This window comes from Meleagris gallopavo, chromosome 5 (genome assembly GCF_000146605.3).
Source record: "Meleagris gallopavo isolate NT-WF06-2002-E0010 breed Aviagen turkey brand Nicholas breeding stock chromosome 5, Turkey_5.1, whole genome shotgun sequence".
NCBI classification, from domain to species: domain Eukaryota; kingdom Metazoa; phylum Chordata; class Aves; order Galliformes; family Phasianidae; genus Meleagris; species Meleagris gallopavo.
In genome coordinates, this window is record NC_015015.2 from 16975175 (window position 1) to 17000735 (window position 25561).

Below are 25561 nucleotides of genomic sequence, written 5' to 3' on the forward strand. Positions count from 1 at the left end.
GGGCCCCGGGTGCCCGCGGACGGGCGCGGCGCTGGGCTCTGCCCGCCCTGCTCTCCCGGTGCCGGCGCGGCCCTGCAGATGGCCGCTGCTCGGACGGTGCTGGGGGGTCCAGCTGCTTCCATTGGTCACGGTAGGGTAAAGGACGGAGCTGGCCCGATGGGTTCCGAACTTATTTCTAGCCTCGATGCTCCGGAAACGTAATATTCTGGTTTTCCTTCAGTAATTTGCCCATGTGAGTCGCTGACTCACAGGCAGATCATATTCGTCCACATCCTGCCTTGGAAGAGATGCTGGAGCAGTGGGCTGCTGTGCAAACCGGGCCTGATCCCGCCGGCTCGCAGCTGGCTGTGCGACTTGCGGGGCTGGGCCGGGGCGGGCGTTTGTGCCTCTGTGCGGGGCTTAGGGCTAAACCTGGTGGTGCTGGGCTCGGTGAGGGCGTGTGTGTGAAGTCCTCTCTTCCTCGGCTGTCCTCTGTGAGAATCTGAGGAGGAGGAGAGAGAAAAATCCTGACCTGAAGATTTAGTCCTCTTGCTGCCAAACGTAACTGAATTACAAAAGACGAAAAGTCAAGCGAATGCTTGAACTATGCTCCTGAGGAAGGAAGCTGTCCTGGAGGATTTTGTTATAAGTTCTTGGTCTTACAAGGCTTTTAGATATTAAGTGGTTCATCAAATGGTACTTCTCAGTTGCCATAGGAATTTGGAGGTGGGAGACATGAACAAAAGAAATAGGAAACATACTGCTGCTTTGTCAGGGTGTGCTCTGCTCTCTTCTCACCCCTCTCCAGGAACAGTCTGTGGTTTGCTGTTGTTGGTTTGATTATTTCTCAGTCACTCTCGTTCTTATTCCAAATCCTGGCATTTCTGACGTGCTGGCCCGCTGGTTCGTTCTGTTAGACTGCAGAGCAAGCAGGATTTTGTTGCTATAGTATAAACTTCACTGCGAATTATTAATTACATATTTAAAATGGAATTTTCATTCTACCTCCTGAGTTATGTTTGTGCGAAAGAAATAGTCCACGTTAATAATCTTTGTAAACTATTCCTAATAAAAAAAGTGAAGGTAAATAAACAGGATGATGGAACGTTCAAGAACTGTACTCTAGTGGTACAAGTAGAAAGAAAAATCCTTCCTCTGACTCATGAACATGAAAAAGCTGGGAGAACAGAGAGCTTTTTGTTGTTGACTTTGGTTGGCTCTTCAGAAATATACATTATGTATGTATATATATATATATATATGTATAAAAATATAATTTTTCTTGAATAAGCTTTGTAAAATACAGCCACTAGCACCAGGCAGGTGATACACTGTGCTCCCTGGTCATGTTCAGAAGTGTTAATTAAAGTGCCCAACCTGATACTCTACTGGGTATAGTATTTCCAGAAAGGGAGATACCCAAAGTGCTCTGGCTGTTGTTTTGGGATGTTAGTGCTTGCCTTTTGCTTCCTGCTATCATCGCACCAGCATTTGCCCTCTATTCTTCCCGCAAGTCAGCTGGGGCGCTGAGTTTTGCATGTTTCACAGGGGATTATCTGAGAAATGCAGCAACTTGCATACCCTGTTGTTGCAGGCAAGTAGACCAGTGTCTAGATTGTATGCAAATTCTTGTAGTTGTTTGGATTTCTCGTAAGTCATCGCACATCTGAGGCAGCACGTGGAGCACAATATCACGCTTGTCATTATGAGTGGCTGGTGGAAAACAGCTATTGCTATGCCCTAAGCACATGCACAGGGTCCGGAATTGCAGCAGGAAAGCTGCCTGAACAGAAAACTTTAGTGCAGAGGTACAAAGGGTGCTACCACTGAGTGAAGAAAAACCACGTGTTAATTTGGGTAAGGAGAGGCTTCCTTGGTCTCTTTGAAATTTCATCTTTGATTGCTGCTAATCTTTCTGCAGTGCCAGTAGAAAAACTAAGGATGTGGTGGTCTAAACAGTCTGAGAGCCAACGACTGCAGAGATAGCTGACGTTTGTGTCCTTTGCTTGGAATTTTGGGTTGTGCTTCTGTCAGCGTACACAGAAGGGAAAGTGAGTTTCTGTGTAACGGGAGTGTGACGGTGCTGCTTCTGGTGGTGTTGCAGATGTGGAAGGCTACTGCAGGTCACGCCATTGCCGTCAGCCAAGATGATGGAGCAGATGACTGGGAGACAGATCCCGACTTTGTGGTACGGCTTTCAGATCTCATCTATTCACTGCAACTGTGTGGTGTAACATGCTGAAATTCTGCAGTGGGGGGGGGGTGGCTGGGTATATCTAAGCAAGGCAAACTGGTAGGAGCATCTTCCTGGAAGAGGAGAGAATTAGGATTTTCTGTGTGGGATGAACAAAGCTATCTTGTTTTGCTTGGATGCTGCAGGGAAGTCTTCATGGAAGTGATTTAAATCAATCACTTGTGCATGAGAGTGATTTGAAGCAGCAGCTTTTTGGGGTAGAAAGTGCCTTATGCAATGGGAAATGCACAGGGCTTGCAGAAGCAAAAGCAGAAGTAGTTGGTTTTCTGACTCTTGGATCTTGCCGACTTCTGGCAGGTTTTGCTGTGAATAACTGGTAACATCTTTGGGTTCTTAACGCTTTTTGTGTGTCCTTCACAGAATGACGTGAGTGAGAAAGAGCAGCGCTGGGGGGCTAAAACTGTGAAAGGATCCGGCCATCAAGAGCACATCAAGTAAAGCAGCTCTTTTTCAAATCTATTAATAGCCACAATCCCAGGCAACTCTTAATCATTTCATGTTCTCCTCATAATTAAAACGAGACTGTAGAAGACTGATTATTTGTCACATTGCTAATTTTTCATCTACGTCAGCACCTTCAAATCTGAAATTAAGATCAGAGTTATGATGTAAGAACTCTTAAATCTTGCTTTTTAACTGGCAGTGATGTTTTGCCTGCTTCTTTGTGTTTGGGAAGTTTCTTTGTTATTTTTGGGTGAGAGAACCAATACTGCCAGGGATTTGTATTGGGTGATCTGAGCAGCTGCATTTGACACTAAGAGTAGATTTAGTCTCTTAGTTCTCAGGCTTTGTTTAGAAATCTGCAATCAATTTGAAAAAATTGTGGCAAATTAACAAATGGACTCATGTGACAGACTCAAAGAATGAATGCATCACGAAAGCAACATGAAACAAACAGTCCCTCTTCTGAATCTCGTACTCTTTATGAAAAGTGCCTGAGACTTAAGAGCAATTTTAGGATATCTGTGATTTAGGAAATACATGATTGTGGTCCTCGATTCTGTTTTGCTTTTCTGTTTCTTGGTATCCAGCCCCGTGTTTTGAAGCTGAGAATGAATGTGATCAGCGTGGCTTGCTTTTGGGATCAGCTGTGCTCTGCCTTCTGTGCAGAGCAGCGCTGACACCTGCTGGCTGAGTTGTGCTGGGGACACTTCAGTCTCAGGTGGAAAGTGCTTTAAGGAATCCAGATTGCCGTCTGGGTTTGTCCTTCTTGTACATAGTCTGTGCTACCACAGTTTCAGTTCCTGCATTGCAGGAGAATACCTGAGGAAGAAGAAATGAATGTCTCCTTGCATCCTTATTTGGTATTACAGTTGTGTCCAAAATGCTTGTTTGGAATCAGAGTCCTGTTACCATAGGGACTGTGTAAGAGATGTTCCCTATTCTGAAAAGTTGCCATGTAAGTAAAAGTGTTAAGAAGAATTTAAATTAGGATGTAAGAAGAAGATGTATTTGAGGCACTTATGAATTCATGGCAATGGATTGAAAGATATTTCAAATAGCAAAATACTCTTCTATGTGTCTTAAAACCAACACTTCTTTTCAAACAGTGCTCTACACTGAAATAAATTCTGATTCTCAGAATATGAAGTGCATTGTGAATTGAAAATTGGGTAGGGCTTCAAAAATGTAAATTGTCTGACTTCTGAATTACCTACTTATTATTTATTTTGCATCTTTTTGAAATTATCTTCTGAACCTTTCTTCGTAAATCTTGCTGCTTAATTGTCTGTCTTTAAAGTATTCATCAACTGAGAGAGAATGTATTCCAAGAACACCAGACCATCAAAGAGAAGGAGCTTGAAACGGGACCAAAAGCTTCCCATGGCTATGGAGGGAAGTTTGGCGTTGAACAAGATCGCATGGATAAAGTAAGTCTGCATGGTCTCCTGGGATGATGATATAAGCCTTGACTCTCCTTGCCATTGGTCAGACAGCCACGCACGTGAGTTGAAGGTGAAGGCTGTTGTTCCTGCTTTGCCAGAATCATTGATACAGAAGCTCAGATTGTGGTATAAGCTATAAACAGCAGTGGCTCAGTTTGAGGACATCACCTTTGTAGAGCTGTGACAAGGCTGCATGTGACCACTACCACCCAAGTCTGGCAGAACATCTGGTCTTTTCTACTTTAGTCGGGATTCTACTACAGAAAAAGGTGAACTGAAGCATACGAAGTACCAGGAACACCTATTTCAGGTAGCAAATTAGGAATCTGTGAATGATGAGGGGGAAGTTCTAGGATGTGTGGTAGGTCCACACGTGTGAGCGACGCTTATCCTGCTGTTAGAGCAAGCCTGCATTCTTACATCCTGGGTGGATTTCCTCGGAGTCAGCAGTCAAGTTTCTAAATGTGTATTTCTAAATTAAGAAAGTACTTCACGCATGAATAAATCTAGCATTATTTTAATTTCAGTGGTGTGCCTGCTCCTCTATGCATGTTCAGGTTTCCAAAGAGTGAGGAAAAGGGTTTGCTGCTTCTTTTAAATTAGCGGGTAGCTCTCTTAAACAGTGATAATGTGTGAATACTGACAAGTAATACAAGCATTTAAAGAATCATTATACTTCAGTCAGATGGCAGTGTTTTACATAAGGATGTGATGGCTAAGCTGCACTCTATTAACAAAAGTTATGGTAATTTTTAAGGTAATTCTATTAGCTGTGTGGTACTTAGACAGTCATATCAAATCCTGGCTAGTTTCTTTCTCACACTTAGTTAAAATTAAAAACCAAACTGTTTCCTGAATGTGAATGATTTTATTTTCCTACTTAGTTTGCTTTTTGTATTTCTAGTAATTAGGCAGCCTTAAATTCTTGCCATATTTCAGAGTAAATTGCTGTATAATTCTCAGTGGGCCTTTGCCTTTGAAATAGACTAACCTAACCAGTTGAATCTGGGAAAGGAACTGATCACCAGATTCAATCCTGAGGCCTATTCTGCAACTGCATAGCAATCTGGTGTCAGCAGTTTATCCCGTGTTGATGGGAGAAAAAGAAAAAAGAAAAAAAATAAACTAAAGCAAGCACTGTTTCCCATAAACCAAAATTAACCATCAGGAAAAACCTGATAGTTGTGCCCGTATGAATGGTATTGGTGGGAGGCATTTGTAATTTAGTTTTTAATGAATGCTTTCTTACTTGCAGCTGTAGTTATACAACTTCATCACTGAGATGTTCCCATCGAAGGAAGACTTTCTGCTGTACAAAACCATGACACAGTCCTAAAATGAAAAGCTATATAACTCCATATGCCAGGCTTCCATCACTGATTTAAAAGATAGCAGAGTTTTATACTGGGGAATTAAGAGTGCAACTTACTCTGAAATACAAACTTTGAAGAAAAAATTTTTTTCTATATATTTTTTTTATAAAGGTATATGTTATGATGCTGTATATTTAATGACATGCCGTGAGGAACTCTCTTTTCTGGTGTCATGTAAAGAAAACATTGTTAACCTTACCTACCTCAATTTGTCCAACAGTGTAAAATCCTCTTTCTCTCTCACTCCCCCCTTTAGACGTGGTGGTTGTGCACATGTGAGCAGCAGCCTCAGGTGTCAGATTTAAGTGGAAAATTGCAGGTTGCTCTGGCTGATGCTCAGCTTTGGCACTGGACGTGGAAGAGAGCACCTTGCTGTGGGATGTAGCACCCCCAAGGTGCATGGCTTCAGCACTGATTCCAGGAGCTAGGGGAGCACCCAAGCTCTAGGTTAAGGTAACACTAGAAAGTGTTATCTGTGAGCAGGGGAGGATGCACTTTCAGGTGTGTAATTACATATCCTCCTGCCCTACCTGAAGCCAGCGGCAGCGAAACATGACTGCTCCTGCAGTTGCTGTGTTCAGCTTGCTTTCTGGTCAAAGATGGAGGCTGTGGGGCTGAAACGTTGGTATTTTATCTGCAACTAATCCTTAATTTAAATTTTGGATGAACACCATCAAGATTTTGCCTGTATCTTTCTTTTTTTTCATGCCTGTGATTTGAGGTAAAAATGCGGAGTGTAAAACAACGTCCATAAAATACAGTCATTGCTGTCAAACTCTTGGAACTTCCTTTGACTGTGCTGTTTAGGTAGCATGGTGAAAGTCTCCTAAAGGCTCCTCAGTGACCAGTGATTTCAGCAGGAAGAGGTGCATGTTTGTTACTTCAGATAACTTAGATAACATTTTCTCCTGCATACAGAACTGTACAGAACTGCTGCCTGTTTCTGAGCTTTCCACTTTCTTTTAGTCAGCTGTTGGACACGAGTACCAGTCAAAGCTTTCTAAGCATTGCTCCCAAGTGGATTCTGTGAAAGGATTTGGAGGCAAGTTTGGAGTACAAACTGACAGAGTTGACCAGGTAAGCAATTTCTCCTGGTACTACAGCTACTCACAGTAGCTGAGTTTATCAGTTCATATATACAGCTGAAAAACTGCCACATTTGTTCTCCCTGTTGTGTTTGAAGTTTAGCAGTAAGCTATCAGGGACTGTTAAGTTGATAAATTTCTGTTTAAAGCAAAGCAAAAGCATGGGAAATAGCATGGGAGTAGAGTTGAAAAGAGATGTTAACATATGACTGACTTTTAGCTGGTGTGTGCTCTTTTGGTGAGGGTAAAATCAGTGTGACTGCTAGAGATGGAAGGCCTTGGGGAAGCTTTGTCTTGCACTGCAATGTGAACTACTGTGCAAGATCCCTGGAATGTCCTGCCAAGAGTGCATAACAGCCCTTGTGTAGAAATACTGCATTTCTATTGTATGAAACTTCTGCTGTACTAAATTGCTGAACTAAATTGCAAGACAACAGTATTTGGCTAGGAAAATTTTATTTTGGCAAGGAATGACAAAAACAAAAGCGTTTATTGATTGTGGTGTAAATGAATATGGCCTGTATATTTTAAGTGGGTGTACCCAATCCAAAAAGTCAGAGCAGTATGGAAAGACACAGGAACTTTCAGTGCTGTTTATCCACTGAAGTGCAAGTAGTTTTTCTACAAATGTCTAACATCTTGTCGTGCATTTTTATTTCTCTTCCAGTCAGCTGTTGGGTTTGAATACCAGGGGAAGACTGAGAAACATGCTTCCCAAAAAGGTAAAGTGGTGAGATGATTGCCTCTGTAATACAGGTTTTTAAAATTATTTGAATAGGTGTTCATTCTTTTATTGTTGGTGAAGGACCTTGTTTAGTGAGGCCTCAATATATCATTGTCAATTAATCAAATATTGAGAGATCTGAGGGGAAGAGAAGATGAAAGAATTAGTTTTAAGGCAATTTCATGAGTTTGTGAGGTTTTAATTAAACAAAATAGTGTGTCATTGCAAGTCTTACTTTTCTTGTAGAAGTAAGGTTCTGGAACATTTTAAAGTAGGAATTGTTCTTCGCTTTATTGAACCCCGGTTTAAGAGGAAGCCTTGGAAACTACAAGGACTGTAGCATTCCTTATTTTCTGTGCTTAATTTTAAACTTAATTTCCTATACCAAAGAGTAATATTTCAATGCTAAAATAACAGGCTTTTTTTTCTTTCCCATTAATTTCTAGAATATGCTTGTAGTGGAAGCTTCTTTGTTTCGTTTTTCTTGTTCTTTCCTCTCAATGCAGACTACTCAAGTGGTTTTGGTGGAAAATATGGAGTGCAAGCTGACAGGGTGGACAAGAGTGCAGTGGGATTTGATTACCAGGGTAAAACTGAGAAGCATGAGTCACAAAAAGGTGAGCATGGATTCATATTCTGACATGGTAGGCATTAATGACAGGCAGTGTTGTAAATTTTTTTTCTCCATCCGTTCTACTCATAGCCCACTTTATACAATTTATGTTGCTGAAAACTTCAGCCTCTAATAAAGAAGCCTAGAACTTAGTTTCTAACTTTTCTTAAATGATGATCCTTCTGACGTTACGTTGGAGGCAGGGCACGCAGGTTTGTCAACAGTTTTTTGCAATTTGAAAAGCTATGGGTTAAAATACTGTGAGCAGTTTAACCACAGCAGGGTGTTTCTAAAAGTATCAGCTATTGGTGTAATGAAATATTTATCAAAGTCAGCAGTGTTTGGAATTAATACTGGGTTGCTAATCACATTTCTAGGCATACCTGATCCAAAAATCAAGTATTTTATTGAAAAATTGACATTTTTGCCATCCGTTTTTTGTTTACCTCAAAGAAATATTTGCACTCTAGAAATACTAAGAAGAACGCGGTGTTTGTTTAGAAGCAGACAGGCTGTTGCTGACATGTTTCTTGAAGTTCACTTCCCTATAAGTGTCTTAAGAATTTCGTCAAGGAGTCCAATAACAGAACTGCTGCTATCACCTTGTAGTTGAAATACATATGGTGACATTTTATTTTCCATCTGAGAGACCATATTCTGAAGAATTTATGACTTCAGTGTCCTGAATCAAAATTAACAGGGGATGTCAGTACTTCTTTTAATATGTAATTTAATGTTAGCTCATCTGATTGTCACAATTTTTCAAGGTAACATTTTGTTGTTGAACACTTACAAACAAAACTCTTCACTCTTATCTCTAGATTATTCCAAGGGCTTTGGTGGTAAATATGGTGTTGACAAGGACAAAGTGGACAAAAGTGCTGTTGGCTTTGAATATCAAGGCAAAACGGAAAAACATGAATCACAGAAAGGTTTTTATTATCTTATTTAAAAATACTGGTTCAAAACAATCAACCTTTCCAATCAAGGAAGACATAATTTTTGTTGTTGGTGGTAAATGTGTGTTTGCCTTTTGTGTATGTAGATTTCTATTTCCTTTAGATGTAGAAGAAGACATTGGAAACTGTCCCTGAGTTTCACAATCTGATTTCCAAAGGATCTTATATCCACATGGATATTATTGAAATAAGCGTGTAACTGTATTGATCTATGGTATTCAGAGACAGTGTCAAAAATCCTTCTTTATATATATATCTGCTTTATGCATATTTATGTGTGTATTTTATGGCTTTAGATAGAAAGTACATCAAATTCTCTAAGTTTCTGAATATTATTGAGACTATATGCTGTAATCTACACTGGATTTTTGGTGTCTTCTTGCACTGTGGTCCTAGAGTTACCAAATGGGTGTTGTTCACTTTATCAGGGGGAAAATAATGAAAGCATTATCATCATTAAATCATCATCAATAGGGCAACTTACCCTGTAACATATCTGCCATTTTTTTCAAAGTACTGCTTAGAATCATCAGCTGTATTAATGTTTTCTGAAACTTCGTGCATACAGATTATGTGAAGGGGTTTGGAGGCAAGTTTGGTGTGCAGACAGACAGACAAGACAAATGTGCACTTGGCTGGGATCATCAGGAGAAAGTGCAGCTGCATGAATCCCAGAAAGGTATATCAGTTCATGATTCTTAGCCGCTCTTTTCATCTTCCCTGATACCCACTTTTCTCTTCCCTGTGTGAATCCTCCTCCCCTGGTATCGTTAGCTGCAGTCTTACAGTGCTAACACAAATCTCCTTTTTCTGTGTTTGAACTGTTGCTGTGTATTGGTTGTACTGGTGTCTGCAAAGCAGGTTAAGCACATCTGCTTCTGAGTCCCTGAAAATTTGGACTTAGCTAAGTTCTCACTGGAGAAGCCTAACAAGTCTGCAGGTAGCCTGGTATTTTTTTTTTTTTACTTTATTAGTTGATTTGTACAAGCCACAAATTAACAGTTTCTCTGTACTTTCCATGAGGGCCTTCACAAATAATCTGCCTTTTTGGTTTGGGTTCTACACCCAATTTCCGTGCAGTGGAAATCTAGTATCTAGTACTGTCCTATCTCATTGTCTGAGATATCTATTCCCATGAAAGATTGGTTCCCAGATGAAAAGTTCCACAACAACCATTGCTTCCCTGCCTGTCACTAGTCTTTAACTTAAAGAAATTACCTTAATACTTACTTAAGCTAAAATTTCTTAAATTAAATGTGATCCTCAAAATATTACTCTGTTGGGTGCTCTAGGTTTGTTGCTAGAGGATTAATACCTGAATCCCTGGCTTTGTGCCCTCATTTTATACCATTCATTAAAATGGCTGTCTTTAGGCAGCAGTAGAAAATGATCATAGCTGTTGGGTGAGAATTTCCTCCAGCTGCTGTAACAGCAGGAATGTTGCTTCTTCCTTTAAACAGTGCTGTGATATCAGGGATATTTGATGGCTAGTGTCTGTGGACACTATTTGAACACCTCTTTAAACAGTCAGATGTGTAGCATTCAGGTATTAACCATGGTGATGAAGGAAAGCCCATTTCATCCTTAAGTGCTAATCCTCTTGTATCTTGTTTTGTTTTGGTAAATATACCGTGTGTGTCTGTGTTCAGAATGTTGATCAAATGCAAGTGCATTATGCAGTATGTATGAAAAATGTTTAGAATTGCTGTTTTTCTGTGACTGCAGAATGTTGTTCCAGTGTGTGATAAATTGCATTGATCTCTTTCTAGTCTCAAGTGGAAACTTCTGAATTTACTTGTACAAAAGCGCACTGAGAATTTTTTAACCATTTTTTAACCATTTGAAATTATTGGGAATTGAGAAATATTGCAAAAAATGATCTTTGAGTGTCTCTGTGACTAAACTTTGTTATTTTCCTCCTTTCATTTTAATGTATTACATGTGGCTTTTTCAGACTATAAGAGTGGTTTCGGAGGGAAATTTGGTGTACAGACAGAAAGGCAGGACCCATCTGCTGTGGGGTTTGATTACAAGGAGAAACTAGCCAAGCATGAATCTCAACAAGGCACCGTTTTCACTTGTTACTTTCTCAATAGTGCAGCCACTTCTCACACAGTCTTAAATAGTTCTCTATGTAGATCGATGCTAGTAATGTGCAGGCACTTTCTTGCGCTTCTGTTCCTACATGATCTAGCAATGTTCTTCCATTTTATTCTTAAAATGTTACACGAAACAGGCCTGTGTTCAGGAAAGGATATCCAGTGTTTAGTTAACAGCTCTAAAACAAAATGCATTTAGTTAATGACTATACATACAATGTGATAGTAACAACGTAATAATTAATATGCTGTTAATGATATGCTTACCAGTTCTGAAGTCTAAGTGTGAAATTTTGCCTGGATAAATTGGTAGAAAAATATTCAGATAAGGACCGTGCATGTAACCCTTAACAAGCAAAATTGTCTAATTGTAGTCTTTAAAACAAGAAGTAGGGGATGTTTGTGGTTCTTGGGTGAGCAAATACTGTTATAATGCTCTCTTTATTCATTGTGAAATAGTTGGGGTACAAACCATGAATTCCTGGTTTTCCGTTATCTTAAAGTGAGAAGTCTGGATCAGGAAAATGTAAGTGTAGTATATTTATTCTGGCTGAAAATACATACAAAGCTGAAGAGAATTAGGTTGTTCATTCTGATTATCAGTATATTCGAACTTTTGAGTGTCCAGTGTGCTGTTAGCAGACCCCAAGTACTACGCTAAAATAGCTGGTTAGGAGTCCCCAGCAATTTTGGGGCTGACAGGAAGAGTAGTAGTTGTAATTTTATTTTAGGGATGTATAGGAAAGCCTGTCCATCTGCAGAGTCTGGTGCTTGTTCCTACAGACAGTTCGAGAGCTCATTGCCACCAGAAAGTGGTGTTTTCTCAGCCACACACTCTTGCTGCTTCTGCTGCACTGGCTCTGGTGCTTGTTGGACGTTTCTCTGAGAACAATTCTCTAGAAATAGTGCAAAGCTACTCTTGTTAGTACTTCTTTCTTTTTATACCACTAGTGAATTAGCCACTTCTGGAGTGGAACAAGTGCTGGAGTCAGCATTGGGTGAGAGCAAGAGTGTGTAGTTTGCAGTGGTAAAGAGCAGCAGGGCCACCCTGTTCTTTAGTGGTGAGTTGTCACAGTCGTGCTGTCTTGTGGAACTGCCCCTCTCCGTAGGGATAGCAGGAGTTATTACCAATAACATTAATATTCAGCAGTTGGATATCATAACCAAAACTTCCAAACATGAGATTTGTTAAATTTTCCTGCCGTATGTAGAATTTAAGAAGGAAGAAAAAAAGCCACCTCTGTGGTCAGCAAAGACTGGATGTCACTCTTTGAGCAAAGCAGAAGTGACTTAGGTTATACCATCACTGCAGAGGGCTAAAAGTTGGTGCTGTGAAAGGCTGTGTTACAGAAGTGATGCATTAGAAGGGCTCATCCCTTACTCCTTGCTTGATACCTTATCAGTCCTCAGCTTAATGTTTACTCAGAGAATGCATGTGGCCCGCAGTCTTTCCTCTGCTGGTGTACCTGAAGGCTCTTGTGGTTATGTATCCTTTCTGCATCAAAAAACAAGTTGCATTTTCTTTGGCGGCTGTCACTTTGTCTTTGCATGCAGCTGAAATGGCTATTTGCATTTGAAATGGCTATTTGCATTTGGCGGAGAGATGGATGGGCAAATTCCCCACACTGACCCTTCTGTCCTGCTTTTTAGATTATTCAAAAGGATTTGGTGGGAAGTATGGTGTACAGAAAGATCGGATGGATAAGGTAAGTCTCTTAAAATAGCTATCACTTAAATAGCCTCTAGGGATAAAAACCAGCATGCTTCAATCTGTATCGTTCAGCTCTTCGTTTATAGATGCTTTTTCAGTCTGTCACTGGAGTTCATCTGTGCTTTTCTAGTTCCTTAATAAGCAAGTGAGCTTGATGCTGGTTTATGCACATATGTATGTGTGTACATATATGTAGTGTGTGTGTATATATATGTGTACATAAATATTTGTAGATATATGAAGTATGGAAAGCTGCAGCATGAAAATGAAAGAAAAGCAAAATCTTAATGAAAGAATAAGAAGAGGTTGAAGCTGTCTGAAATGTCTTCATGAATTTGTATCTTTTTAAACTTTCTCTTTTCTTTATTAATGATAGAATGCAGCAACTTTTGAAGATATTGAGAAACCAACTCCAACATATCAGAAAACTAAGCCAGTAGAAGCTGGTAAGACATAGTACCCATATCCTTTCTCTGAAGGTGATAATCTTCAGAAGTCCTGGCTGTTACTGTTGATGAAATAGTGATGAATAAGGAGGGAACTGCTGTACCTGTGGATCTCTGGCAACTTCAGCTTCTTCTGAAGTCAGAAGTTAATGTTTTACCTTCGAGGTTCGATATAATTGAAGAAGAGACAATACTGAGCATCAGAGTGGAGAGAAGTCTGAGTAGGGAAACAGGGTGGTAGAGGCTGTACCATAAAGGAAAGGAAGGAAAAGGGTTGCAGAGAAAATGCTGTGTTGCACAAGAGGTTTGGGGTTGGAAGGAAAGGAGAGGATGAGAGAGATAGAATTACTTTCCTAAATCAGCTATGAGCTCAAAGAGAAGAAACTGCAGAAACATGGTTAATCCTTGCAGAAATTTTACTGTAAATTCGTTCTATGCTGCTGTTAGAGAGAACTTTAAGCAACAACATATTTTATTTTTAATTACAGTTGCTAATAAAACAAGTAGCATTAGAGCTAACTTTGAAAACCTCGCCAAGGAGAAAGAACAGGAAGACCGAAGGAAGGCAGAAGCTGAGAGAGCACAAAGAATGGCAAGGGAGAAACAAGAACAGGAAGAGGCTCGAAGGAAATTGGAGGTCAGTAGGACTCAAATCCTATTCGAGTAGCATGTCTAGTGTGTTTCAATGTAAAGTTGGGAGAAAAAAATCTTTTAAGTAAATATATTTTCCCCTGTAACTGCTGGGCTTTAAAGGTCTGTGTGTGTTTCTTCCTGTGCTTTATCTGTTTGCAAAGCCAGCTGTCTATTAACATGCATTGTCTGCATTTCAGACATCAAATATGGTGATGGAGTAATAAATACCTGATAGTGTATCATTTTTGTATCTGGCCCGTTCCAAAAGAAGTATGCTTATCTTGGATGCTAATCTCTATAGCCTAACCTTGTCATACTTCTGCCTTTCAGTAATACCAGATTCCATTGGGCATGAAGGAGTTTGTAAGGGAGAGACACGTGGTCACCTAAATGTTGATAGTATGATGACAGTGATGCTGTTTCTTTGGAATCGGTATTGTTGAAGATGGTGATTATCGTCCATTGGTGTTACACATTCATGAGATGAGGGGAGATAGTGTTCCAGAGGCTAAATAAATCTTGGTTTGGAAATTCAGAAAATGACTTTTGGCATCAGTGTGCTTAAAGAGTTAGTGATTTGCATGTAAATCATAAGCAAAATAATTCCAGGGGGTGTTTAGTCAGAAGGTACGTCTTATCTGCTTTATAGAATTTGCATGCTTAGCGAAATTCTGCTGCTAGGTGGAAGGACTAGTCTTTTGTGTCTAGTTCATTTGCTGTGTTTTGTGATGCCTGAAGTGCCTTAGTGTCAGTAATACTGAGGGATGGCTGTTTGCAGCTCTAACCTTTCATGCAAGCTGCATTAGCAGTGTTTGTCCAGAGCTACTGTGGCAGTTTCCCCCATGGATACATGCTGTTATTCTGATTTCATGACCTCATACTTAAAAGTATGCATACTTTCTGTCATGCCATGGACTGGAAAGCAGCTGTTAGTAGTATTAGAATAGTCCCTCCTTTCTCCTTCACTTCTTGCTTCATAGAAATAGAAGACTAAGCACAGTGCACAAAAAAAAATAGTGGTCTTTTAAACACTGGGTGAATGCTACCTAGCCATTCCCCTGCACTGAGATGTAACAGGCAACTTGTAGGCAACACTGGTGCTCAGCTAGCACGCTCCAACCAGAGCTAATAGTGTCACAAACAGGAATACTAGCAGGGAGATTGAACGGATTTTGATGAAAAGTATGTTCAACTCAGGGAGGTGCACAGCAAAATCCTCATCCTCATCATCTTCAGTGTTGCCACTTTTTTATGTTGAGGAGACACTGCACAGTGAATAGTTCTTTGAGATCCTCGTTGCTGCTCTTTTCTGCTGATTATTGGAGAGTTCCCCCTGCTCCTCCCAATTCTCATTTTCTCCCTCCCCTCTTTTGTTTTTAAATTTTTCCTCAAAAATAACTTTTGTTAAGAGTCAATGGATGCCATCCACTACAGACTTCAGTAATAAATTCTCTTGCATATGAAATTGTCTCGACATCCTCAGTGTGACACATGAAATCTAGAACTGACTGTCAGCTGTTTTCTCAAAACTGTTCAGTCCTCTGTTTAATAACAAGTGTGACAGTGCTCACTGACTGCTTTTTTCACACGTGGTAGCTACTTCCCTGAGCAGGAAGCTGTTGAAGAATGCCACCATGTGATGTTTATCCCAGTGCACCAGCACGGTCTGATTGATCACCACTTTAACCTTGGTGTAAATAATTTGTTTTATGTATATGAAAAACTGTATTCACAGTGTAGCTCAGATATTCCTAGACTAAGAAGAATGCAACTGCAGTGAAACCAGTGTGTACTTCACATCAATTAAACTAGCCTAAAGCAGCATAGTTTATGTATTTATCAGCTGACTACTGAGCCACTTTATTCCCTATGCCAGCAAAGCAGTTACACAGCTACGCAAAAGCAGAAAATTAATAGTACCAAATAAAACATCTAGTTAACCTTGCCTGATTTGATGATTGGGTTCTCAGCTCTGCTGTTCACAGGTGTGCAGACCAGTGCTGCTTCTGAAATAGCTTTGTAGTTTTCCTGTGCTGAAACAGCATGACTTGTGTATTTTGTGTATTGCTTGACTTTGAAAAGCTGTTAACTCCCTTTTAACTTCTGTTTGAAATTGGGCAAATTCTAGCTTTATAGGATGGGTCAGGTTTCTCCAATCAAAGCAATTGCTGTGTTTTTTTTTCTTCTTTTTTTCTTTCAGCTTATGACCTCTTTTGCTTTATGGCTTCAGGAAGCACAGTACGAGCATATATTCACTGCATATGTTTATCAGAAAATGAGTGGGAATTGGTCTTTGTGTATATCAGTGATTTCTTTAATGCTACCCTTCATCTCTGTGTGCTGTGAAATTTAAATACCTTCCCACAGCACTGTTTCGGTTTCTTTACTGTCCTTGGGAAAAACATGTGACACCATCAACACAGCATCTGCCAATTTCTTAAAGCTGAGAGAAGATGAAAGAAAGATCTGAAGTTGAAAAGTCAGTCCTTTCTTTTGATAAGATCATCAAGCCTGCTCTGGGGCACCTCTTTGAGCATTAGGCAGCTCGGACTGCTCTTTGTCATTCTCAGCATTGGCACCAGTCTCCGGCACTCAGCCATGCAAAAGAGAGGTTGAACATTTTCCTTGAGGAGAGTCTCTCAGTTCCCCTCGGAGCAGTGAAGCTGAGATGTGTCAGTCAGAGCAGTTGTTATTGGAGCTCTTCAGATGAGAAAAGTTGAATGCCTCTACTGAAATGATTGCAAAGTGCTATCAGTACATCACCACCATCTTCTGGTGTAGCTGTTGAGCTGGTAGCCCCATTGCTCCTCTAGCCATTGCTGGGCTGTCAGTGCTTCTGAACTATTGTCAAATGTTCCCAGCATGCTCCAGTGTATTTAAGCTTATGCATCACCAGTGTCTAGATCTATTTTTTTTTCCCCCAGCACTGTGATTTTTTTACTCCTCATTCTCCTGAGTTTTTGTCCATGCCATCAGCACAACAATTGCAGTCAGAGGGCTTTAGCCTGTCAACTCTGGTGTCAGCTTTTCTTGGAAACAGCCTGGAGGCAGCCTTGAGGGGTGTAAGTTGTTCTTGAAAGAGCAGTTTCTTTCATCTTCAAGAGATCTTGCTTTTCTTTTCACTTACCTTCTTCCACTAGCACATTGGATCTGGGCAGCATTACGGTTTGTGACTTGCAGTGACATTGTTTTCCTTGCAGCATTTAATGTAGTAGATATTTTACAGTTCTTCTGATAAGGAAGAACCATGAAGCAGGATGATGGATGGTGCAAGTGTTTCACTGTCAATAAAGCTGTTCTGTATCCATGGAATCGCTTTGGAGAGTCCTTGCTCCCAGTTACAGCTGAGAACTGCTAAGAAATATCAGTTCCTAGGAAAATGAACTTTATTAGTATTTATCCTACTTCTTCATTTCTCTCTCTAAGGTATATATTATCACCTGGCAATAACTGCATTCCATCATCATTACTTTTGCTTTATTCTCAGACAAAGGTGACTGGTACCTTTAGGTCTTTTCAGTTAGCCTGTTTGAAGCTTTGTAGGTTCATCTCCAAGATACCAAAGATAGTTGTTAGACAACACTCATAACTGAGGACTGTTATTTCCTTACTTTCATTTCATTGTTTCTAGGGGATTCTACATTTAAGTCCTTGTAGGTAGTGCAGCTCATCCTTGAACACCTGGATATCAAGTAAAAAACTTCACTCATTATCTTAGAGCAATTGCCTACTCTGAAATGGAAGGAGCTCTCTTACCAGGGTTCCAGGAGACTTTATTCTTAACACAACACTTCATCTCTTATGCAATACCTCAAGAATGTAACGCTCTCTTAGGGCACATGAGAATTCTGTGTTACTTCATAGTGATCCTTTTTTGTGCTTTATGCACAATTTTGCTCTGCACCTTTGCTACAAGCGGGTTACTGTTCCTTAAGGTGCAAGGAGGTCCTTCGTGTATGGTAGCACCCACATCTTTCGTAGAATACCCTTCCAGTTCCCTCTGCCTTGATAAGTAGGGGGGAAATTGGTATATTCGTCTAGGTTTAGGAAATACTGTGTAATTCCATTGCACCATGACTGTACATCCATGAGGAGGAGAGCAGCTACATACTAGTGCTCTGGAGATCGGAACTTTACTTCTTTTCTTATGAGGTGATGACATAATATGGTTTAGGGGAGATTCTTTGTTCCTTCAAGGTGGAAATTGAACTAAATGGTAGCTGTGGGGAGACTCTGAAGTTCACGTGCCAGTCCTTGAACTCTGATAGACTTTCTTGCATCCTCATCAAAAAGCAAGAAACCCATTCTAGTGACTGCGTGTTTTTGAAACGTTGTGCAGCTGGCATAGAAAAAGTATTGATGTTTCTTTTTGAGATAAGCTTTTGTGTTGAAGCTTACTCTCAAGGACAGTGCTGAAACTGCCCAAATGGAGTATTTCTGGAGACGCTTTTGTTGCAGGTGTTTTGGCTAGAGTAAGGTAGGACAACATCCTGTTGGCTTTCATCATCTCGATGCCACCTGTATGTTTTGGTATTGGGCTGCCTTTGTCTTTCAGGACTTCTTCAATTCTCTCAGCCTGACCTGTGTAACAATTTCTGTCTCGCTCATCTCAATCTTGAAATAATCCTCTTCAAGCTACCAATGCCAAATGACACACCGTTAGAGTCCTCCTGTTCCAACCTAGTTGGAGCCATTTTTTCCAATCAGTATGGAAGAGATGACTGGTTGTTCATATGCTAGAAGGCCAAGCTTTCAGCTTACTACTCTCATTGGACTATCTTCCCTTTCGCTGTATCTGTTCATAGTCTGGAAAGTGTGTGAGAAGTTCAACCTTTCCATTAGCTCTCTTGTTGGGCTTTTGTTTCAGCTTCAGTTCTGCAGAAGAGTTAATGCAGTAACACCGATTCTCAGGAGTCAGTGGGCTATTGTCTCTTTTTTTTTTTTTCTTTCCCTTTCTCAAAATGGCTTTCTGTCTTTAGAGTTATTTTTGCTGTAAGTATGAATCAAATTCCAACCATAATGCTTGATTTTTCTTGTGCTACAGGAGATATTCTGTTGCCTGGACACATCTGAAGTTTTTTCCAAAGCTGGCGGTATTTAAATTTTACCATAACCAGATGATTAATGCTCTTTCCAGTCTAAGCATCTCCCTGGTTAATTGTGTGATTCTATAGGCTCTGAGGAAGGGAGGATGAGGTGAAAGGGAAGCTGAAATGGCCTTGGCTGTGCTGCCCTTCACTCCCATGCTGAGCATGGAAAGGGGCAGGATGCAAGTGCACCATCCACAGGTGCTGTGAAGGGACAGAGGTTCTTTGACTTAAGCAAGCTATTTCATACAGAAAGTTCTCTCACTTTAAGAAAGTATGTGGGCATACACCCTCCCACAATGGGAATGTACATATGGACTGCATTCTTTCAAGAATCCAGTTTACTGGTAATCCTTTTTCGTCTTTGCTTTTCACATATGTCACAAAGGGAAGTGGTGTTCAGGGAGCTGTTCTTTAACTATTGCAATGAGTCAAATGCCTCATGATTTAGCCTCTGCTACCTTAGAGAACCATGGTAGATACTGCTTCGCATAGAGCAGCTTCTTCCACAAGGAAATGCCATAAGGTGGCCTGAGGGGACATGAAATTTAAGTGCATTATAGCAATTATGCTGTGGCAATCTTAGGCAGTAATTTGGATTGCAGAGACCCATTTCATAGGAGAAATGATTCAATAATTATTCATTATTCAATTTTTATTATTGTTAATGATACTGATAATTGATACTTGTTAGTTTCTCCCCAAACTTAGGTTTGTGCTCTAATAAACACTTTGCTTGTACTTTTTCATCTGTAGCACAGAAGTTAAAGAGAAGGGCATTAGGACAGATTCTTTCCAGAAAACTCAGCATAAGCTTTGAATTGAACTTCAAAGCTGGCTCTGTTCTCAGGACACATTTTCCTTTCTTTGTTTGATGTATTTTTTTTCTGAGCTGTGACAAACAAAGAAAAGGAAGATTTTTTTGCAGTGAAGTCCTCTCATTTCATCTCTGGTCTATGATTTCTCCTGAGAATCCTTTGGGAAGTTGTGATTTGATGGACCTAAACTGGAGTGCAGTCTCCCATAATTTATATTCTCTGTCCTTTTCTACCAAAAAAAGAAAAAAGAAAAAAAAGGAAAGAAGAAAGTTTGTCCCTAAATACGCAGATTTCTTTTCCTTTGTGTCAAAGAGAAGTAAAATGAAATAAGTAGCTGAATAAGTAGTCTTGAAGTATAAACATTACTTTTTTTAAGTCATGCAAGCAAACACAGTCCTGAATAATGTGCTCTAAGGGGACCTTGTTTGAGCAGAGAGGTTGAACCAGCTAATCTCCAGACGTCCCTTCCAACCTCAACTATTTTATGATTTTGTTGCATTTCTTGGGATATGGTATTCAGGTTTCCTAATGAATGGCTTCCCAGTGATAATTGTCGTTCTGCCCTCTGATTCACAGGTGGCACGGTATGAAATTCTGGAGTGCCAGAACGCTTGATTCAGATTCCTACTCTTTGTATTGTGGAGTACAGTGATACTGTTTTTATTTGGAATCATAGAATCATTACGATTGGAAAAGACCTCAAGATCATCCACTGTAACCATCCTCCTATCACCAGTATTGCCCACTAAACCATGTCCTTAAGTGCTACATCTGCTCTTTCCTTAAGCACCTCCAGGGACAGTGACTTCACTATTTCCTTGCACAGCTTGTTCCAGTGCCTCACCACTCTTTCTGAGAACAAATTCTTCCTAATATCCAACCTGAATGTCCCCTTACACAACTTGAGGCCATTCCCTTTTGTCCTATTGCTAGTTACCTGGGAGAAGAGGCCAACCACCACCTCACCAGGTCATTGTAGAGAGTGGTAAAGTCTCCCCTGAGCCTCCTCTTCTCCAGACTGAGCAATCCCAGTTCCCTCGGCCACTCCCCATCAGACAGTATCAAAGGCTTTGCTGAAATCTAGAAATCTAGATAGGCTATGTCAACAGCCCTTGTCCACCAGATGAATCACTTAGTCATAAGAAGATAATGTTAGTCAAGCAGAACCTGCTTTTCATGAACCATGCTGGCTGGGCCTGATCCTCTGGTTGTCCCACATGTGCTGTGCGATTGCACTCAGAACCTTCCTTGGCACCGAGGTCTGCTGACAAGCCTGTAGTTCCCCAGATCCTCCTTATAACCCTTCTTATACATGGGTGTCACATTGGCAAGACTCCAGTCATCTGGGACCTCTCTGATTGACAAGGACTGCTGATAGATGGTGGAACACAGATTGGCAGTCCTGTCTACCAGCTCTCTCAGCATCCTCAGGTGGATCTCATCTGGCCCCAAGGACTAGTAACAGTCCAGGTGCTGTAGTAGGTCTCTGACTGTTTCCACCTGAATAGTAGGAGGTTTATTCTGCACCTCACTCTAGACTTCCAGGACAGGAGGCTGAATACCTTGAAGATAACTAGTCTGAATATTAAAGATGACAGTGAGAACCTCAGCCTTTTCCTTATTCTCAGCAGTCACATTCTCCACCGCATTTCTAATACATGCAGCCCTTCTGAACATTTGAAACCCCTTGTTGTCAACATATAGAATTGAATTTTGCATGAGCTGTTCAGTCTTTCCCTTTGGCAGGTTTTTGGCATACCTGCAAGAGTTTACAGGATCATTTCTCATCAAGGACAATAAATCAGTAGTATAATTAGAACATGGGGGCTTCAAGTTCTCTAGGCTTAAGCTAAAATGGTACATGAGACCCAATCAGCTAATGAACAGTATGAATGTATTGAGCACAGAAACCCTGCAGCTCCTGTGGAAATGTGCCAAAGAACATTGTGTGCTCTGTTTTTAAATTCATGTATCCATACATTCTGTGCAGTTTTTGATTCTACATTTTTTTTCCTCCTCTGCTTTGCAGTATTGCTGACTTTTTTTTATAGCCATTTTAAACCCCATGCAGGTTTAACGATGCAGTCAGTCCAGGTCTGTTCTGCTCCCTGCTCCAGTTTCTTTCAAAATATGCCATTTATCTGTTATTCGAGGATTGCTTCTTGTTCTTTTATCAAACAGTGACTGAGCTACACTGAAGCTTTTCTTTCTCTTTGTTAAAGGAGCAAGCTAAAGCCAAAAAACAAACTCCACCACCATCTCCTACCACACAGCCAGCTGAACCGAAGACACCCTCAAGCCCAGTCTACCAGGTTTGTTACCATCCCTCCTAGTTTTTGATCCAAAGTGTAGGAACCTCTTAACAAAATCCTGATCAACCTCACCAATTGTTTTTTCAGGATGCAGTTTCCTATGATGCAGAGTCTGCCTACAAGAACTCAGCAGCACACGAGCCGGAATCTGGCTACAAAACTACGGAGTCAGACTACCAAGAAGCAGTGAGTCAGAGAGAAGCAGAATATGAACCAGAGACAGTCTATGAAGTGGCAGGGGCAGGAGACCATTACCAAGCAGGTAAAGTGTTCATTTCTGATGTGAAACTTTTGGTGATGAAGGCTTAGTCCTTTGAGTGACCCAGTGAGTAGTTGTGCCACTATCACACAGCCCTCGTTTTCTGAAGTCATTGTTGAGGCTTTGAAGATTTCCCACCAACAAACATCAGTTAGGAAATGAAGACAAAACTAATAAGCTAATGGCACTAAAAGTTCTTTTTGAATTCCTGTTTTTCTCACCTCTTCTGCTTCCTAAAATTATATTTGCTCTGGAAATTCTGAATCGCTTAACACACGCCCCCAGACATGCACACGTAACAATTTGTATTAAATACTCTTACATGCTGATCTTGTGCTCAGTTGCTGGCCTGGCACATTCTTAAGTGCTATAAAGCTAATAATTTTTATTTTTATACTGTATTAAATGCCTAGGTGAGAACGCTTCCTGTCAGAATTTAATTGTATGTGGTTTAGGAAAAAATAATCCATTTCAGAAAGTACATCAGCACTGTTTAAATCCTGCATGGTTTGTTCCCTTCTTTCTGTGTGGCGTTAGAATTAGAATGAAAGGAGGAATACCATAGGAAAAAACTCAGAACGATAGCTAGTAGCTTTATGCTTTTAATTTTTCTTCTCTCCCTTCTCTCTCTCTCCCTCAGAAGAAAATACTTACGATGAATATGAAAATGAACTTGGAATTACAGCCATAGCTCTTTATGATTATCAGGCTGGTAAGCAAAGCTCTTGTTCATCTTGTGAAAACTCTTATTTTTGAAAGCTGAGCCTAGATTTTTTTTCTTTTCCTGCCATCTTGTAGTCTCTTGTACCAATGTGTGAAAATATGAAGCGTTAAAAATGTTTAATAAGAGGACAGTTAGTGATTTAACAGCAACATTGAGGCATTTATGAAAACTGCCATCCACTGCTTCTAGAAATTACAGAGGTTAAAAAAAAATCTTTATAACTAAGTGTTAACACTCATATTACACCCTTGGTGTGAGCAGTTAAGCTCTCCTCTGGTTAAATCTAGGAAGAGCTCAAGAAAGAGTGCTTTTCAGGGTATTATGTAGGGATTGCTGCTCTGAGTTCGAAATGTGCTCAAAATACAGCGGGTGGGAGCCAGCTATGGGTCAGTGCTGAAGGTGACAAAACAGCTGTCTGTGCTGCTTGTCTTTGTCCGGTGCCCTGTTTCACAGCCCTGATGGGAGGCAGGAAGGTGATGGGTGTTCGTGGCATCTTTAGTGGGCTATCAATGAGAGTATAGGGGGACGGGTCGTGTGCGAACACTGAGCTGCTTCTGCTTTCTCTCCAGCGGGTGATGACGAGATCTCCTTTGATCCAGATGACATCATCACAAACATAGAGATGATAGATGATGGCTGGTGGAGGGGTGTCTGCAAAGGCCGATACGGGTTGTTCCCAGCGAATTATGTGGAGCTGAGACAATAGAGACTATTGTCTGCTGGTTATGCCTTAATTCCCCAGTCAATAAATCTGACTTAATACACTACAAATCATGATGCTTTTCTGAGAATGGAGGGGTATATACATACTGCTTTTATATTTAATACTTTGCCGATGCTTTTTAAAATGTTTACGCCACAGAAGTTGCTAATATATTGTAACTACTCTGTTCTTCACTAAGGCTCTTAAAATGATTTTCCTGCATTTGGAAACATTCTCTGCCAAATTAGTGATTGTCATAAAAAGCCTTTCCAAGGACAATTAGCTGTCTGTCATAATATTGCATGTTTTACTCATAAGTGAGCAGATTTACCTAGTGTTTAAGTCTAGTTAGTCTTCCACTAAATGTTTTCAGCTCAGAAAATCATGGCTGTGCAGGTTATTTGCATTTCCACTAAGCAATTGGGGTGGGCAAGACTGGGAAGGGGCATAATTTTTTCCTTTTGTTTTCTTGATAGTATGTGAAAAAGCAAAGAGAATGCTTGAAAGTTACAGCTAATGGCAGTTAATCAAGTACTCTCCAATATTTACTGAATATTAATGTTATGAAGGAAACAGTCTGGTTACTTTTTCCTTCTCTTTTGAAGTGAAGTTTTTAGGATATTGCATTGATTTCTTTTTATTTTTTTCCCTCATCTTGCTCCTTCTCTTCATGTTTTCCCAGAGGAGGACAGCAAAACACTCTAGCACTGATTGTCCTGAATTTCTTTGCTTTTTGTTCCAATTTCTCTCCCATCTTTCACAGGAAAACTTGAAAAAATTACTATACAAGTGTTGAGTTACTCAGTGAAATTCCTACTTGCTCAAAGGGAAACTGGCATCCAAATCTGTGTGACTACCTACAGGAATAGCCTCATTTCTTTAAAGGGAGGAGAAAGGGCAAGACAGAATTGCAGTCATTTTGTGTACAATGCATCCTTTGTTCATACAGTGAAACAGGCAGGCCTGCTGTGCAGTAATAACATTTTACATAACCATATTTGAGTTGAAGAATATTAATACAAATAATTTGATTTTAAACCCTTATAAATAATCTCAGTTTTTAAACCATGTAAGAGACATCTGTACTTTTTGTATGTTCAGCAGAAACTGCCAGTAGCATTCTACTAAACAATGGGTTTAAACCTGTTCTTTGCCAAAACTAAAACTGAACTTTCTGTCATTCTAGAAAGCTGACTTCTCTGCAGGTTTAGGGTCCCTACCAAAGATAGTAAGTTGCATCTAATAGCGCACGTGTTAAATGTATGTACTGTCTGTTTCCACCTTCTGATCAAATGAGAAAAGCAGAACTGATACGGTAGCTAAGAAAGAATGCAAAGAATTTTTTTAAACTGTAAATTTGGACCAATGGAATATAGGAGACCTGTATAAAATGGTAAAATATATAATGTATCTTGGAAGGCATTGTGTTGAACCAATTCTTGGATGGTTGGGACAATCCTTAATGAATGTCGTGTACGTCATGATTATATATATTTTTTCCTTTCCATGGTCTCATTTCTCTGTTGCATTTGCATTACTAGGGTTGGGTTTTATATGCAGTTTATTTTATCCAATTTTGCATAGAACACCTCATAGGGGAGATATGATTTTTGTAAATTAAATATTCAATAAACTTTTTGAACCATTTGCATGTAATATTTTTGTATTTTTAAGTTCCTTTGTTAGTTTGTTACAGGTAGTTCATCCCATCTCAAGCTTCATCTGGGACCTACTTGAGTTCGACAAAGGATGCTTCCTATGGAGAGCTGCTGCATGGTGCTTGGTACTGTAGTGAAGGGCACCTACGTTCTTCTAGGTTGCCGCTGCCTTCCAGATAATTCTTTTCCTCAGAAACACAATAGCTTTATCATTTATTCCTACTCCCACGTGGAAAGT

General features: G+C 40.2%; 1 protein-coding gene across 3 annotated transcripts; it reads left to right on the forward strand.

Annotated features, from left to right (window-relative positions):
• The first annotated feature begins 2058 nt into the window (after positions 1-2058).
• Positions 2059-25321, forward strand: CTTN (cortactin). 3 transcript variants are annotated; one of them, XM_010711217.2, is made up of 16 exons: positions 2059-2167; positions 2594-2667; positions 3975-4104; positions 6459-6569; positions 7245-7299; positions 7808-7918; positions 8736-8846; positions 9442-9552; positions 10828-10938; positions 12623-12678; positions 13060-13129; positions 13618-13766; positions 21890-21979; positions 22067-22241; positions 22879-22950; positions 23532-25321. In XM_010711217.2, exons 1-16 carry the CDS (start codon positions 2084-2086, stop codon positions 23666-23668), a joined length of 1647 nt encoding a protein of 548 aa, XP_010709519.1. In that variant the 5' UTR covers positions 2059-2083; the 3' UTR covers positions 23669-25321. The 3 variants fall into 3 exon arrangements, with proteins under 3 accessions (XP_010709519.1, XP_010709520.1, XP_010709521.1); XM_010711218.2 differs by lacking the exon at positions 10828-10938; XM_010711219.2 differs by lacking the exon at positions 8736-8846.
• The last annotated feature ends 240 nt before the right edge of the window (positions 25322-25561 follow it).